General features: G+C 41.6%; 1 protein-coding gene across 4 annotated transcripts in view; it reads left to right on the top strand.

Annotated features, from left to right (window-relative positions):
* Window positions 1-14,470, top strand: part of mgat4a (alpha-1,3-mannosyl-glycoprotein 4-beta-N-acetylglucosaminyltransferase A) — a 111,575-nt gene extending 97,105 nt beyond the window's left edge. For all 4 annotated transcript variants that reach the window (XM_039743914.1, XM_039743913.1, XM_039743912.1 and 1 more), the window contains 4 exons: window positions 1,024-1,102; window positions 3,838-3,898; window positions 10,360-10,472; window positions 13,632-14,470. In XM_039743914.1, coding sequence (XP_039599848.1) covers window positions 1,024-1,102; window positions 3,838-3,898; window positions 10,360-10,472; window positions 13,632-13,658 — 280 coding nt within the window. In that variant the 3' untranslated portion in view covers window positions 13,659-14,470. The remainder of the gene's footprint in view (window positions 1-1,023; window positions 1,103-3,837; window positions 3,899-10,359; window positions 10,473-13,631) is intronic.
* The last annotated feature ends 2,538 nt before the right edge of the window (window positions 14,471-17,008 follow it).

Here is a 17,008-nt window from a genome sequence, read left to right as displayed (position 1 = left end):
CAACCTCGTCCTCTTCCTTCTGGCCCTTGAGTGGTGGAGGCTGGCCCATTTTATAGCCCACCTGGAAGTGTTCCATGTCCTTGACCACCTGGTCCCAATTGCACATCCGTGTGGGGCTGATGACTTGTCCAGTCGGGTTCTTGAGTCTCGGCAGCATCCCCTAGTGGCCACCCCAGCTCCCAACCAGGTTGTGGAGGACTCCATGTAACCATGGAGCCACACGGGAGACTGGGGAATCGGCATCGGCCTGAGAGGCTTCCACCAAGCGTCCAGGGGGAGGTATTGAGCTGTCCATGGTGGCTCCCCCGGAACATATGCAGCAGGGGTGTCCCGGCCGGGCATGGGAACCGGCTGTCCTTCACAATATATTTTGGAACGACTACACAGGTAACCATGCTTGAGCCTGCACTCTGAAGGAAGCTGACGTCACAGGCCTACACAAAAGTCAGCCTGTCTTCTTCAAATCACAGTAAATATGCCTTGGCTCGCCTGAGTAAGATGAAATTAGAATTGTATTAGCTTAATGCAGAAATGTGATTATGTACAATCTCAGTCCGAGAAAAGAATAATTGCATTACAGAAAAGAATTGCTCACACAACAGTCTTTGCAGGCTCATGTGTCAGGCTGCATAGTAAGTATGTACAGTATGTCAAGCTGTTATCATTTACAAAGTCTACAGAAATTCAGGACTGTTTTTGTTTTGGGACATTTGATTCATAGATGCTCCTAGAATACATCTGCATGTGTTAAGTACACACTTTGCTGTTTATTTATTCTAATGACTGGAAATTCACAAAGGAAATAAAGCAAAGGCAAACAGACAACATAAATGTAAAGAACATGAAACAAATGTTAAAACTTAATGGAACAGTCAGAATTTTGTTCCTTCTAGCTATGACCATCCTTTTATTAATATTATAAGCAATATAACCTGTTCAGAAATTTCTTGTTCATTTCTGTTTGAATGAGAGAGAACAAAACCAAATCATTCTGATAATTTTTTTTTTATGTTTCATTTTCAGATATGTTTTTCGAAGTGGTAATACAGAACATCCGGGGGACATAATACAGAACACAACCGTGGAGTGTTTGCCTTTTTCGGTAAGATAAACTATTTTTTCATAGCTCAACCTGCGTTGGTGTACTGTACAATAAATAACATACGTTATGATTGTACTTTACTCCATCCATCCATCCTCTTCCGCTTATCCGAGGTCGGGTCGCGGGGGCAGCAGCTTAAGCAGAGAGGCCCAGACTTCCCTCTCCCCGGCCACTTCTTCCAGCTCTTCCAGGAGAATCCCAAGGCGTTCCCAAGCCAGCCAGGAGACATAGTCCCTCCAGCGTGTCCTGGGTCTTCCCCGGGGCCTCCTCCAAGTTGGACGTGCCCGGAACACCTCACCAGGGAGGCGTCCAGGAGGCATCCTGATCAGATGCTCAAGCCACCTCATCTGACTCCTCTCGATGCGGAGGAGCAGCAGCTCTACTCTGAGCCCCTCCCGAATGACTGAGCTTCTCACCCTATCTTTAAGAGAAAGCCCAGACACCCTGCGGAGTAAACTCATTTCAGGCACTTGTATTCGCAATCTCGTTCTTTCGGTCACTACCCATAGCTCATGACCATAGGTGAGGGTAGAAACGTAGATCGACTGGTAAACTGAGAGCTTTGCCTTACGGCTCAGCTCTTTTTTCACCATGACAGACCGATGCAGAGCCCGCATCACTGCGGACGCCGCACCGATCCACCTGTCAATCTCACAATCCATTCTTCCCTCACTCGTGAACAAGACCCCGAGATACTTGAACTCCTTCACTTGAGGCAGGATCTTGCCCCCAACCCTGAGAGGGCACTCCACCCTTTTCCTGGCTGAGGACCATGGTCTCGGATTTGGAGGTGCTGATTCTCATCCCAGCCGCTTCACACTCAGCTGCGAACCGTTCCAGAGAGAGCTGAAGATCACGGCCTGATGAAGCAAACAGGACAACATCATCTGCAAAAAGCAGTGACCCAATCCTGAGTCCACCAAACCGGACCCCTTCAACATCCTGGCTGCGCCTAGAAATTCTGTCCATAAAAGTTATGAACAGAATCGGTGACAAAGGGCAGCCCTGGCGGAGTCCAACTGTCACTGGAAACGGGCTCGACTTACTGCCGGCAATGCAGACCAAGCTCTAACACCGGTTGTACAGAGACCGAACAGCTCTTATCAGGAGGTCTGGTTCCCCATACTCCCGGAGCACCCCCCACAGGATTCCCCGAGGGACACGGTCAAACACCTTTTCCAAGTCCACAAAGCACTGGTTGGGCAAACTCCCATGCACCCTCCGGGATTCTGCTAAGGGTGTAGAGCTGGTCCACTGTTCCGCGACCAGGACGAAAACCACACTGTTCCTCCTGAATCCGAGGTTCGACTATCCGACTTTACTGTGCCACTTTATTTCATTTAAAGTGGGAGGCTTCAAACCTTATGTGAAGCATTTGTTTAGCCCATTATGATACATAACACAATGTTATCAAACCTATTTTAGAGCTGTTGGGCCTGGAGTCTGAATTTCTGAGGTAACAGTGTGAAAAACACAATACCTTCCTTATGATATATGTCAAAAATATTTTTATTAACCAGTATGGTATTAATAAAACAAGATCCCTGTACAGACATTTTTGTCCAGTTTTCTGACTTCAGCTTCCAGTACAACTGAATTAGCTAAGAGAGTTAAACATAAATATATTAAGGTTCATTGTTAAAATGGGGAATTGGAGACATTTGCAGATTAGATTTTTATCTTTAGACGTAGATGTGGGCTTTGTATGCATGACAGCTGATAACCAATGAGTGCTCATCCCAAAGTGCAGCGAATTTAAAACGGCGACAAGGAATAAGGAATACTGGGCTTTTAGATGTCTCAAACAGAGTATAAGCTTGTCTGTTTGATGTCTCATGTTTTACGTACCAGGACAGGTCAGCTTGGGGAGCAGGTGGTCTCCAGGCCTCAAAACGGACATAGCAATGCTAGAAAAGGTCCAGAGAAGAGCAACTAGGCTGATTCCAGGGTTAAAGGGGATGAGTTGTGAGGAAAGATTAAAAGAGTTGAGCCTTTTCAGTTTAAGGAAAAGGAGATTAAGAGGAGACATGATTGAAGTGTTTAAAATAATGAAGGAAATTTAGAACCGTGGATTGAGACAGTTATTTTAAAATGAGTTCATCAAGATCACGGGGACACAATTGGAAACTTGTTAAGGGTAAATTTCACACAAACATTAGGAAGTTTTTCTTTACACAGAGAACCACAAACACTTGGAATATGCTACCAAGTAGTGTGGTAATAGTAGGACGTTAGGTACTTTTAAAACTCCACTTGATGTTGTTTTAGATGAATTAAGTGGATAGGAACGGTGAGCTTTTTAGGGCTGAATGGCCTGTTCTCGTGTAGAGTGTTCTCATGTTCTAAAAAGGCGTATTTACCTGGTGTCTTCACTTTGCTGCTCAAAAGAAGAAAACTTACTGGGAGAAGAAGATAAGCATCTCAAGCAGTTTTGTTTTGTTTTTTAGGTTTTGTTTTTTGGTTCTGATCTTCACCTGTTAAGGTGTCTCAAACTCTTTGGCTTTGGTTGCTGTGTTGAATTTTAGTTTTTCTGACCTGACCTGCCCAATTGCTCTTACAATTTAAATTCACTTCAATCTTCCTTTACTATACATTTTAGGCCTGTTCCTCCAGAAACATTAACCATCAATTTTGTAATTAATTGCACGTATTTAATTATTTTGATCAACATTGCATTTTGGCAAGCTAAACATTCAGTCTTTTATTATTGGTAATCTTTTTTTTTTTTAATACAGAGATCTGGACTGAAAACCAAAGAGAAACTGAAACACAAGAAGGATGGATTTTATACAATAGGTAAAGTGGATCTGTTTGTTGATGCAGTCACTCTTTATAATGAGGTTGAGGAGGTGAGGCTGAAGGATGCAAAATAAAGGAAAAGTGCTTGGGACTGAAATCATCAGGCATACATTGCAGGAGCATGTTTAGGTTGCAACTGTGTTATGCTCAAGTTTATTACAGATGGTAAAAATCAGAGGGTATTTCCTCGATTCTGAGAAAATATTTTACATTGATTGGCACTTTTAAATCACTTTAAATTTATATTCTGTTCCCTTTTTCCTGGTACTCGGAATTTTATGCACAGATGCCCAGATTCACACAACAATTTATGATAACGCATGGACTCTGAACTACTTTTTATTGTGTTTTACATGCGGTTGATGTCAGAAGTTTATATACACTTCTGGAGAATTCTACCAAATATTAACAAAGTGTATGTAAAGTTGTGATCCACTGGAATTGTGATATAGTCAATATAAAGTGAAATAATCTGTCTGTGAAAATTGTCGAAAAAAATTACTTTTGCCATGCATAAGTAGATGTTCCAAAATGATATGCTAAATGTATAGTTAGTTATATAAAGAATATTAGGTTATATAGCACGATGTGTGGAGTACAAGTCCAAGGAGGTTATGCTTAACATTTATAATGCACTGGTGAGGCCTCATCTTGAGTACTGTGTTCAGATTTGGTCTCCAGGCTGCAAAAAGGACATAGCAGCACTAGAAAAGGTCCAGAGAAGAGCGACTAGGCTGATTCCAGGTCTACAGGGGTTGAATTATGAGGAAAGATTAAAAGAGCTGAGCCTTTACAGTTTAAGCAAAAGAAGATTAAGAGGTGACATGACCGAAGTGTTTAAAATTATGAAGGGAATTAGTCCAGTGGATCGAGACTGTTATTTCAAAATGAGTTCATCAAAAACACGGGGACACAGTTGGAAACTTGTTAAGGGTAACAGTAAGAGTTTATGGACTTTCAAAACTTGACTTAATTTATTTTTGGAAGAAATAAGTGGATAGGACTGGCGAGCTTTGTTGGGCTGAGTGACCTGTTCTCGTCCAGAGTGTTCTAATGTTCTAAAGTCTGTGTAGGGGTTATAAAGTGAGTTTTAAAGAATTCACCGTAAATGTATGTGAATTTCTGACTTTAACTGTATTCACCTGATAGTTATTCTAGGTATTTAAAACACAAAAAGAGGCACTGATGAGTATTTTTATATCAATATGGACAACCTAATTTATCATGCATATTTCAAATTTATTCTCTGAAATATTCTTTTCAGTAACAGGAAATTACCCCATACTAAACAGATAAATTTAAACATTATTTTATCTGTACTGATAAATCAGTGAATTCTGTGATAATTCAGAATATTTTAATATAAAAAAAACTCGTAGATCCAGCCCACCTTAAATCCGTTCGCACCTCTCCATCAGCGTCTTTTGTCCTGTAGCTGTGCCGATAAAGGCAAGCAGCCTAGTATCCCATCCCCCCACTGCCGCAGAACGTGCACAAAGTTGTCCCAGCTCATGCCTTGATTGATTATCTGGGAGTGAAGTGCTGAAGTTTCAGAGTGGAAATAATAGACCGTTATTTGGAACACATGCATTTCATGTGTGTTCCGTTTCTACAATAATCTGTGTAAACACATTGTTAAAACAGAAACATTTTTAATACTTTAGTTATTAATGACAAAATGTTTACATAAAGTATATAATGTGTGAAGCCTGAAGTCCAAAGATCAAATAAACACTTTCACAAAAGGTTCAAGGACAATACAACAGCTTCCGTGGCGTAGGGGTAAGATTTGCTGACTTGTAATCAAGAGTCCCCGGTTCGATCCCAACTGCCTCCTATATTTGCCGTTTTCAATAGTGAGCTGCTCTTATTGTTAATATTATACAGTACACACATAAATTTGGTTTGCGTCTTATAAAAGTTGCAGGTTTTTTTTTCACTTTTATTCTCTCAGTCACGATCATGATACATACTACCGCCCTAGGGATCTGACGCTGTTAGTTTTTATTTGAAACTGGGAGTAACTGTAGATGTGAATGGTGTTTTGAGGCAATGGAACTGGACATTCTCTGATCTGGAGGGATAAAAGCTGACACACAAACGCTGATGAATCTGCCGTCTTCGTATCTCACCGTCACTTGATCTTTTTTATTCAGTTTTATTGAATGTTCCTGCTCACGCTGAATTAGTATGCACCTTAAGGTGTTTGATGCCAAAGAAAAAAAAACACAGACGTAGGTATATATGATATTTGGAATTATTCATTTTATGACCTGTATAGTACATTTCGGAAAACATTGTGGCACAGATGCAACATTATTCATATTATTCATATTCATTCACATAACATTTTGCACTTGTAATCGGTGACCACGTGTTTTTGTTTTGTTTTTCCTGATCTTGCCATTGTCCACTTTTGGGTGCACAGTACTGTTTCTTTTGTAATCCAGGACATGCAGAGGAAAGAATAGTACAGAGAGGTCAGTTCAGCGCTATATGCAATCATCAAATTCAATTTTTGTTAACAGTTCATACACATGCAAGGACCGTCCTTCCTACGTTTATGACATGTGTACCTGTTGCATTGCGCACAATTCTCTCTATGCTGTGGTTCCTATTACACACCTGAAAGAAAGAGACAATATATGTGAAATTTTGAAGAAATCATTTTATGACCTGAATAGTACCAATAAGAAAACATCATCGCACTAATGCAATATTATTTGAAAATGAACAGCGTCAGATTGGGTGTGAATTTCTGCTGGCACTGTTAGTTACAGTCAGATCAGGGGGGGTACAGCGTAATCGTGATTGAGAGAATAAAACTGAAAAAAGCTAACTTTTACAAGTACTATAAATTTATACCCAATGTCCCATATATTTGTCTCTTTCTTTTTTTCTCTGTGCTGCATTGACATCGTGCACCAGAAGGCGTGAGCTTATTCAGTGCGGCAGGAACACGCAGGTGGCCAGTTGCTGTGTGCTATAACAAGCTTGACCTGGTAGCGATCAACACACATGTTCTGTGCAAGGCATGTATGGGGTCCACTGAGAAAAGAAGTGTGTTCATGGCTCACCTTGCAGAAGAACTTCGTCGTTGCATCTTACTAGAAAAGGTGATGGAAAAAGAAAAGGTGGATGCAACATCGATAAGCTTCTGTTTCAAGACAGCCGCTTTCCCCAGGAAAGTAAACTGAGTTAGTGTTAGTTGCCCTTTCAAAGTAATAGGAACCAAAGCACAGAGAGAAGTTTGCGCATTGCAACAGGTACACATGTCGTAAATGTAGGAAGGACGGTCCTTGCATGTGTGTGAACTGTTAACATTTGAATCTGATGATTGTATATAGCGCTGAACTGACCTCTCTGTACTATTCTTTCCTCTGTATGTCCTGAAGCACAAAAGAAACAGCACCATACAGCAACATGTGGGGACTGGCAAGATCGGGGAAAAAGAAAAACATGCGGTCACTGATTACAACCGCAAGATGTTATGTGAATGAATATTGTGACGGGGGTGCTGTCGTCCCCTTGAACCAGACACCAAACACCAGATAAAAGTCCAATTATTATTTTTATTACAGTAATAATGTGCACAAACCACCCTCCACTCCACTATACTCATAAACACAATTATAATCAAATACACAATAAATCCTCCACTCTCCCAGACACGTTTTCACACTGCGACCTGACTCAGCTCGTCCGTCTGGGATTTCCCACAGTCCTTTATAGTCCACAACCCGGAAGTGCTTCTGATCCCTCAGTCCATGATTATCCAGCACTTCCGGATCGGGTGAAAACTCATCCTGGAAGTACGTTGTTTCCTCTGTCACTGTACCTAAGACGTACTTCCGGGTTATAGGGAAAATAGCACTCCCTGCTCCTCCCTGCAGCGTCCTCTGGAGGTCCCCATGGTATCCAGCAGGGCTGAGATGAAAAACTCCACTGTCCATGATGCCCTGCTGGAACTCGGGGCATCTCTGTGTAGCAAGAAGGGCTCCACCTGGTGGCTTGGGGGTATTGGCTGGGATGAACGGCCAGCCATATCCCACAATATGAATAATATGAATAATGTTGCATCTGTCCCACAGTGTTTTCCGAAATGTACTATACAGGTCATAAAATGAATAATTCCAAATATCATATATACCCATGTCTCTGTTTTTTTGTTTTTTTGACATCATGGACCATAAGGTGCATACTAATTCTGCGTGAGTAGGAACACTTCAATAAAACTGAATAAAAAAAAAATCAAGTGACGGTGAGATACGAAGAAGGCAGATTCACCAGCGTTTGTGTGTCAGCTTTTATCCCTCCAGATCACAGAATGTCCAGTTCCATTGCCTCAAACACCACTCACATCTACAGTTACTCCCAGTTTCAAATAAAAATGAACAGCGTCAGATCCCTAGGGCGGTAGTATGTATCGTGATAGTGAGTGAGAGAATAAAAGTGAAAAAAAAAAGTTAACTTTTACAAGTTCTATAAATGTACACCGTCTGTTACAGACGCAAGCCAAACTTATGTGTGTAGTGTATAATATTAACAACAAGAGCAGCTCGCTACTGAAAACGGCAAATATAGGATGCAGTCGGGATCGAACCGGGGACTTTACAGTGCCCTTTGTTGTACAGTTTTAAAGGCATCTTAAATGACTGATCGGACTTTGTAATTGCTTACCTTGTGTTCTGGTTCAGAAGTAAAATGTTAACTGGACCTGCAGTTTAATTGGTAGACTGCATTACACTCACCAGCGTGCCTATCAAATACGTGGCGTGTACACTTTCACTGCGTTTGTCACATTTTGGAGATTATACAAAAGGGCATTAGTTTGCCTACAAAAATCAAGCGGTTGTCACAAATTTAGTGTTTACATATGCATATTTATCATTGAAGTAGTTCATTTGTACCATTTTGCTTACTAGCAAAGTGCTTTGTCAGTGCTTTGCAGCACTTAATACATGTTTATTACAGTATTAACAATTGGACCAGCTCGGTGTAGGCAAGCCTAAAGCCCTTCATTTAGAGACGCGCCTCAACTCTTAGTTCCTACAGCTGTCCGCACTGTTTGTGTTTTGGCTTTTTTTTTATTTTGATAGTAATAATAATAATAATAAACACGATTCTTGGAGTTCTCTTGCAGACAAAATATTTCCAAGCTTCAGTTTTTCTTTTCAGCATCTGGTAATGTGGTGCTGTATCGTCATCACCATCAGCCATTTTTATATGCAATTCTTAGTCTCATTTTCTCACGTATCTGTGTGCAGTCACGCATGAGTCCAGTAAAGACTGTCATTTGATAATACATATACTAAAAAAAGCTTTTGAAACATTAGTATCCACTGGTACCAAAAGTATTGCTTCAACATCCCCCATTTTGAATTACTATATAAAGCAACATCAGGAATAGTTTGTATTTTTATTTTTCAAGACTGAACCATATTAAAATATAAAATGCTGCATCTACAGTACTGCCACTGTGGCTATTTTGAAATTTGTTTTTATTTATGTTGCCCTAATTTCAAGTTAAGGCCTCCCTTTTTAAAGTCTTGTTTTTAAGTATTCCATTTGTGTAGCTCATGCCTTCAATGATCTGAACAATATTAAGAAAAGGCGTAGAAGTGAGATCATTACTTACTAAAGGAGAAAAAATGGACACTATGATGTGTGCAGCATTGTGCTGTCCATGTGCCTTATGCTGAAATTCCTTTTAGTGTGCAGTATCGGAGATAAGCAGCAAATGAAACAGACGTGGATCTTTGCAAAGGCATATGAGGCTAGAAAACCTTCCACTGACAAGTTACAGTAAAATTAAGGTGGTACTTACTTCAAAAAGCGTGTCATTGCTTAGTAGATTGATTTGAAAAATTCTAAGTACATTAAAGCCTTCATCTCAAATGTGCCTGACAGTACAGAAGATGATTTCCATGTGGCTCAGAAGAATCTGTTGACTGCGGGACAGTGACTGTGTACTACTGCTGATCGTCCTACAATTAAATACAGTTTTTATCCTTAACTAACACACTTAAACGTTACATTTCAGGATACAGCAGAGCATATGCAAACACTCTGAGAATGTGGGGTCAGTTCAGAGCCTGCTCGCTCTTTATGGACTCTGCCCGATTTCCTCATATACTGTACATTTGATTTGTCTCCAGTTTCTTCAGACATCTCAAGGATACGTCGGTCTGGTCAACTGACGTCTCTAGCCTGGCCTGGGATGTGTGAGTGAGGCTGTGCACATGTGTGACCTTTCATACTTGATGCTACCCAATAATGGGATTCCATAATATCGAGAGACATCTTTCAGTACACACTTTATATATTTTTTTATTTTTTTTTGTTTTGATCATTCATTTTAAGAGTGTGCTGTTTTTTTAGGTCCTTTGGGTTTATGTAAAGAATTCATTATGGAATACATTTTCTGAATGTTTTTTCTTTTGTTTGTTTCCCTGCAGGAAAATTTAAAAATGGTGTGGCAGAGTCTACTGTCGACCCCAAGTTCAATCCAGTTTCAGGGCTCCGACTTTCTTTCCTGCAAAACTCGTCTGTTTGGGTGATTCTCAGTGAGGTGAGCAAAAGGGACATTCTGCTCAAATTATTATCTGCATTAACAAAACAAATTACAAAAGTAAATACTTGAACAGATGTCAGAGTTTTCATTTATCGGTTAGCTTTTAAAGCAAAACACCCATGACAAGAGCCGTAACCAAGCAAATAATAACAATTAGAGTCCAGGATGAAGAATACCTTCACAAAGAGGAGTTTATAGATCTTGCAGGATTTGACAAATCTAACAAAAGGGAGAACGATGGACTGCTACTTGCATGCCAGTCAGTCCTTGAGTGACTGGCAAACTTTTTTTATGCTCCTTCCTTTAGCTGCATTCAGTCTTTAGACAAAGAACCCATTTTTGGAGCAGAAGGATTCTAAGAATCCAAGAAGTTTCATTAAAGGTGAAAAGTGGCTGCCTGTTTCAAGTGAAGAAATCTACAGTGTGTGGCAGGTTCATTTAAAAATAAAATGTAAGGAAGCCAACCTTGAGTTTTGGGCAACACGTGTAAGCGTTCTGAGACAGACCTAGGAGTGCCTGATTAGGCTGACATTACCTCCATCTCTAGAACTCTCTTCTGTGGCCTGCTTGAGAGGCTGATGTGCCTTCAAGTTGAAACTGAGCTCAGGAGCCATGTGTGCTGCCTTGCTATCCCTGCAGCAAAGGGCACCATGCAGGGAAACACTGTGTACAGGGCATCGGTCCATCACAGGAGTTACACACCAACTCGCAAACACCCCCACACCCTTAATGATACGAGGCCATCATGGAAGCACCAGTTCATGCAGTAACGTGCATTTTAGGCATCAGCCCTAACCACTGTGCCACTGTGCTGCCCCTCCTAAAATGATGGAATATAAAAATATCAAAGTAAAACATGTTACCTGCTTCAGAACAAATGTATTTCATTTTAGCACTTGGTGACAGCAAGATCTTTGTCGGTTAGGTTCTAATTTGTACAACGTAATAATAACCTGTAAAACCTGCTGCTCTGGGGTCTCGTGGATTGTTTGTCTGTTTGGCAGCAACTCAACTGCGAAGCGCTTTGTCCCCACTTTGAAGCATTCATACCATTGTGACACATCACTGGGTGTTGTTGTGAGCTTGTTTTACACATCTGATTGATTTGCATCTTGCAGTTATCATTACAATGTTGGAGGAATGAGTCACTTGTCAGTTATTTTTATCAGCAGATCATTTTCATTGCTCTTGACACTGGTGTACATACAGTAGGCCTGCCTACACTTTAATAGGAAAACAATCCACTGCATCTGGTGAAGGCAACCAGTCTACACTAACCTTTTCAGAATGTTCAGGCTAAATTTGATTTGTTTCAACTGTATTAACATATTATACAAAACAGAGAGGAATGAGAAAAATACATTGTCCTTAAATTCTGAAATGAAACGTAAACCTGGTGACCTGGTGTGAAGTGAACATGAATTCTGTTTAGATCAGTCTGTGCCAATTCAGTACATATAAAATTGGTAATGCGTATCAAGTCTCCCTAACAGAACTTGTAACAGATAAGTCGGAGTATTTTATTGTGAACCTTCTATTACACTACACATATTGTATGTGGACGAAGTGCATCGACTCATGCCTAGTAAACATATACTGTAGGCGGGGGGGCACAACAATGTAACTTGATTCCGGCAGCATTATTTAACGTACCGGTACCTGTGACGTAGAATGGCCATTGATCTCCAGGCCCACCAGCACAGGTCGATAGGCCCTGATGTCAAGACCCTTCCACAGTCCGCAACAAGACTAGCGATCAGTAAGCCCTGCTTTTAGGTTAACTAAGTACTCAGTGTTGCTTTGGCATGAATGAGAGTGCCCAGTGAGAGGCAGGTGCCAAATCCAGTGATAGGCTGTGGGCCTCATTGACCTTCTGTGGGCGTTTGGTTCAAAAAAGAGAGAAGGATTAATTAATAAGGGCATGCGTACCTATCCAACTTTGTGTCCTCATTAGCTCGGCTCATGCCGGTCATGTAATTGACGCTTCCAGGTTTAAGGATAGCTAAGGCACCTTCAGCCAATCTGAACCGTCACAAACAGGCAAAAGGTAGGTGCAAAGAGTTTGGTGTTTTTATGTTCAAATTCAGAGAGGGAGCAAACGGTGTAGGTACTCCATCCATTATAAATAAATGCATATTCTCCATAAAACATTGTCTTTTGTGAAGGATAAAACGTCAGAGAAATAAATAAATATATCCATATAGAAACACCGTCCAGACTTTTTTTTTTAAATCGTTTCTGAGCCTTGTTGCATCAGTCTAAAACCAAGTCCCTGCTGTTCACCCCTTTTGGATCTTCTCAGACAGCAGAGACCTTCACCGGTAAGTGCAGTCAACCTTCTAATGGCTCTCACCCCAGTCATCTCCGTCGGTCTCCACTGAGGTGCCCCAAGCTGGACTTGTGTCCATTGCCATCTTCCCTCAGCATCTGCAGGGGCCCATGAGCCCAGTTCCGTCTCCTGTCCGCCGGCACTGCACGGCCTTCAGGTGGGAGCCCACTTGGAGCGGTTGGTCACTCCTGCTCACTTCCCTTCAAGCGCCAGCTACTCACTCCTTTTAGGGCCTCTTGCCGCCATGCTTTTGCACACGCTCTGTCAATCCTGACACCTCTTCTTCCTCTTAACCTTTGTTCTTTTCTTTCTCTTTTCTTTTCTTTTGTTCTCCTCTACTCAGGCTCACCCCTTATACCTCCATTGGTGGAGCATTCGCTTTACCTGCAAGCTGTCGAGTGCTGATGTGTACTCCGTGGCCGCCCAACTCCGCAACATTTAACCTTGTGCTGTCACGCACTGCTGTTTCACCATAAACCTACTTTTCTCTTTTTAAGATTTAATCATTTTAGTTTTTTTTTTTTTTGAGGATTTGTTTGCTTGGAGGTTTTGTGTTACAATCCACAGATACTGGAAATCCAAATCTGATTTGATGTGCCTTGGTTATAGGATGCTGGGCCAAAATATGAACATTTTGAAAGAATGTGTACTGAAAATTATTGTAAGTGGTGTTCTTAGAATTAAAATGTCTCACACTTGCTATGTAGGCACCGAAGGGGGGCGGGCCATCAGACTAGAATCACAGAGAGCATGTTTAATATGACGCTTGTTGATAAAACTTCACTGGGCCGTTCTCACTAATCTGTACATCTGCTCTCTCTTTACAGATTCACATTAAAAAAGCTGCAGGCTAATTTGCTTTAGTGGTAAGTGTTATGCCTCCAGATCCTGCCGAACACAGAGAGACCACCTACAAAAGAACAAGGCTGACATGCTGGCTTGTAGTGTTGTGTTCTCTTGACTCTACCTCGTGCAACTACTGTATCAATGGTCATCATTCTACTCCAGTGAAGTAGGAAGAAGAATTCTGGGAATTATATGAAAACAATAAACTCTGCAGTATTTTTTTTCCCATTGCAGACCCCCTTAGTTTACTGCCCTACACAAAATTATATTGTTGGCAATATAAAAGAACCAGTTTTAACTGTCGAGTAAAGTTTAGGTGGCCGCTCATCTCAGATGCTGGACGAGTATTTTTTCTATCTTCGGGGGTTTACTGAAAGAATGTCACAAACTTTGGCCTGATTGTACACACCCATGACTTCATTGTGATAGGTCACATCATTATGTGGCTAATATTAAAGTATACTCGAGTCGTAATAAACCTCTTGTACTAACAGATGAGAAGTGAAGGAGAACCTTATAGGTCATGTGCTGTGGTAGCCATTTTGATTAATTTCCTACTCACTTCTGTTCCGTGACCATTGGGCTCATTGATCCTAAACCTTTTTAGCATAAATGCACACAACGTTAACTACAGCAAAGATATCAGATTCATTTCTTGCAGATTGTTGTTTCGGCCAGATTCTTAAATTGGAGTTAGTTGTCTTTACTTTTTATTGAATTTCCTATGTTATTTAGGGGCAGGAACAGGTCCTCCCTGCGTGGAGTTTGCATGTTCTCCCCGTGTCTGGGTGGGTTTCCTCCCACAGTCCAGAGACATGCAGGTTAGGTGCAGTGGCGATCCTAAATTGTCCCTAGTGTGTGTGCGCGCCTGCGGTGGGCTGGCACCCTGCCCAGGGTTTTTTTTTCTGCCTTGTGCCCTGTGTTGGCTGGGATTGGCTCCAGCAGACCCCCACGACCCTGTAGTTAGGATATAGCGGGTTGGATGATGGATGGATATTTTATTTAGACTGATTCTAGCAAATTCTAAATTTATAACAAGTATAGATCAAAAAGTAAAATTACGCGTTAGTTGCAGCGGTTGAAAGCCAACACAATACAAACACATTTGCAAAGGCTTATGGGTAGTTTGAGCACGTACAGCACAGCATTCTGCCGTTAGTCTAGTTTAGTGGAAGCCAAGATCACATGAACGTGGATGATCAACTGCAGGATCGCACCATTATTGAACAATGTGGTGCAGGCTAGGGAGTGATACCTGTTGAAATTTATCGGAGGATGTTGACTTGTGCAGATTAATAAGCTGTTTGGGTACTCCTCTCTTACAGACTTTACGGTACCCAAAGCATCATGCAGATCCCTAAATTTGCAGCAGTTGTGGACAACGTAATCTGTCGGTCTTCTCTAATGAAGGCATTCGCAGTGTGTGATGCTGATGGCCGACCAGGTGAAGCTGTGTTGATTACTTTTGAGATTTTTTGGGCAGAAGGAGTGAAACCTGCTGAAATTTCACCAAAGGATGTTGGTTCAGTACGGAAATGAACAAAGGACTCAGCGAAAAGCTTATGAATGGGTAAAAAGATTCAAGTTGGCAAGAACAATTGGAACCGACCAAGCTCGATATGGTCGCCATCAGCATTGTGCACACAAGCCCACATTGACATGGAGAAGGCCTCCATCAGTTTGTCCACTGTTGTTGCACATTTGGATATCAGCTATGGATCTGCACATGACACAGTGCATGGTGACTTGGGGGTACTGTAAGGTTTGTGCATGATGGGTACCGAAACAGCTTACTGATCAGCAAAGGCCAACATCCTTTGGTGAACTGCAGCAGGTTTCAACCCCTCTGCTCAAGATTCTCACTTCAGCAATGGTGCAATCCCGCAGTGGGGTGTCCGTGTTCATTTGACCTTGGTTTCCACTTGACTAACAGGAGAGCGCTGCACTGTGTATGTTCAAACTACCCATAAGCCATTGCAAACGTGTGGCACTGTGTCATCTTCTATCCAAGGTGGTTGCCATATAATTTGGAAATTGCCTTTACTTTTTGCTTTACCCTTACAGAGGCTCCTTTTCCGCGAACGTTCTCAAAATGTTTTGAGGAGCAGATCTGTACGTTTAAGTCCTCCTTTTCCCTTTATTTCCGTTTTTTTGTACTGACAAAGGTCTTTGGAGGATACGGGTATCTGTTGCTCATCTTGTTGTTTATATCTCATTCTTAATTGTCCGTTGGTTAAGAAATAGAAGAAGCAAATGGCCATCCTCGGCTGTAATTAAGCTGAAACAGCTCCATTCGCAGCAATAATTAACAAAACCGGACAACAAAAAAAAATTGAAATTGACAACTCAGTTACTGTTTTGTGCGGATTGTGGATTTATGAAAAATCAAGGCAAGTGCCTAACAATCCAGTTAATTTACGCATTTCCTTGGTAACAGAGCATCCTGCGACAATCAAACGTGGCTTTTTGGACTATGGTGTAAATCTAGATTGCCCCTAAAATGTCACACTCGCAAGTCAAGCAGTGCCCTCCGTAGCCTGGGTCTCCAGCTCTCAGGGGCATGAAAATGAACACGCACATTTTTTTTTTTAGCCTTTGCTCTCTTACTTGTTCATTTTCTGTGCCCGCTTATTCTAATGCAGGGCTGTAGGGAGCACAACAGTATTATGGCAACCTTGAGTGAAAGGCAGGAGGCGTCCCAATCCGTCAGGGTGCACAGGACCCCTTTACCAATATGGAGGCTGACCAGAGTATATGTGCCAGACCAGTCGCTTGACCTGAGCTGGGGGGCAGGATGCACATTTTTAATAGAGGGGACAAAACGATGTACTGTGTGTTTGACCTTTTGATGGCATATCTGAAGAATAATCTGAGAGATCTGGTGGGCCAATTTGGAAAGTGTTGATCACCTTTGTGAATTCTTTTCCAGAACTTTTGCTGATCCAAGGCTCACCTTGCATATAAATATATATAATATGTACTGCTTTTTATAAAAGGTTAAGGCCGCCAAAACTAGCCACATAAGAAACAGTAAGGGCACTGCATACTGGGGAACAGAATCCAACACGGGAATGAAATCTGACGGCCAACATACACTCGCGCAGTTCTTAAAGTAGGAGGTACATGGATTAGCGTGACGATTGGCAGTCCTGTTGTTGTTGCTCAAGTGATGCGTTGCACAGTCCAGGCTTGAACAGAATTTTCTTTTTTCACACGTTCTTCATGACTGTTAAGGCTGTGACACTCTCCACATGTTTTCTGGTGATCTTCAGCTGCACTTTTTCTTCTCATTCAGGAGACCTTTTAGCTCCTTAGTAACCCAGGGTGTGTTGTTTGGACAGCAATACACTGTCTTTAT

Source organism: Polypterus senegalus, chromosome 2 (assembly GCF_016835505.1).
Source record: "Polypterus senegalus isolate Bchr_013 chromosome 2, ASM1683550v1, whole genome shotgun sequence".
Taxonomy (NCBI): domain Eukaryota; kingdom Metazoa; phylum Chordata; class Cladistia; order Polypteriformes; family Polypteridae; genus Polypterus; species Polypterus senegalus.
This window is presented reverse-complemented; position numbering and strand designations above follow the sequence as displayed.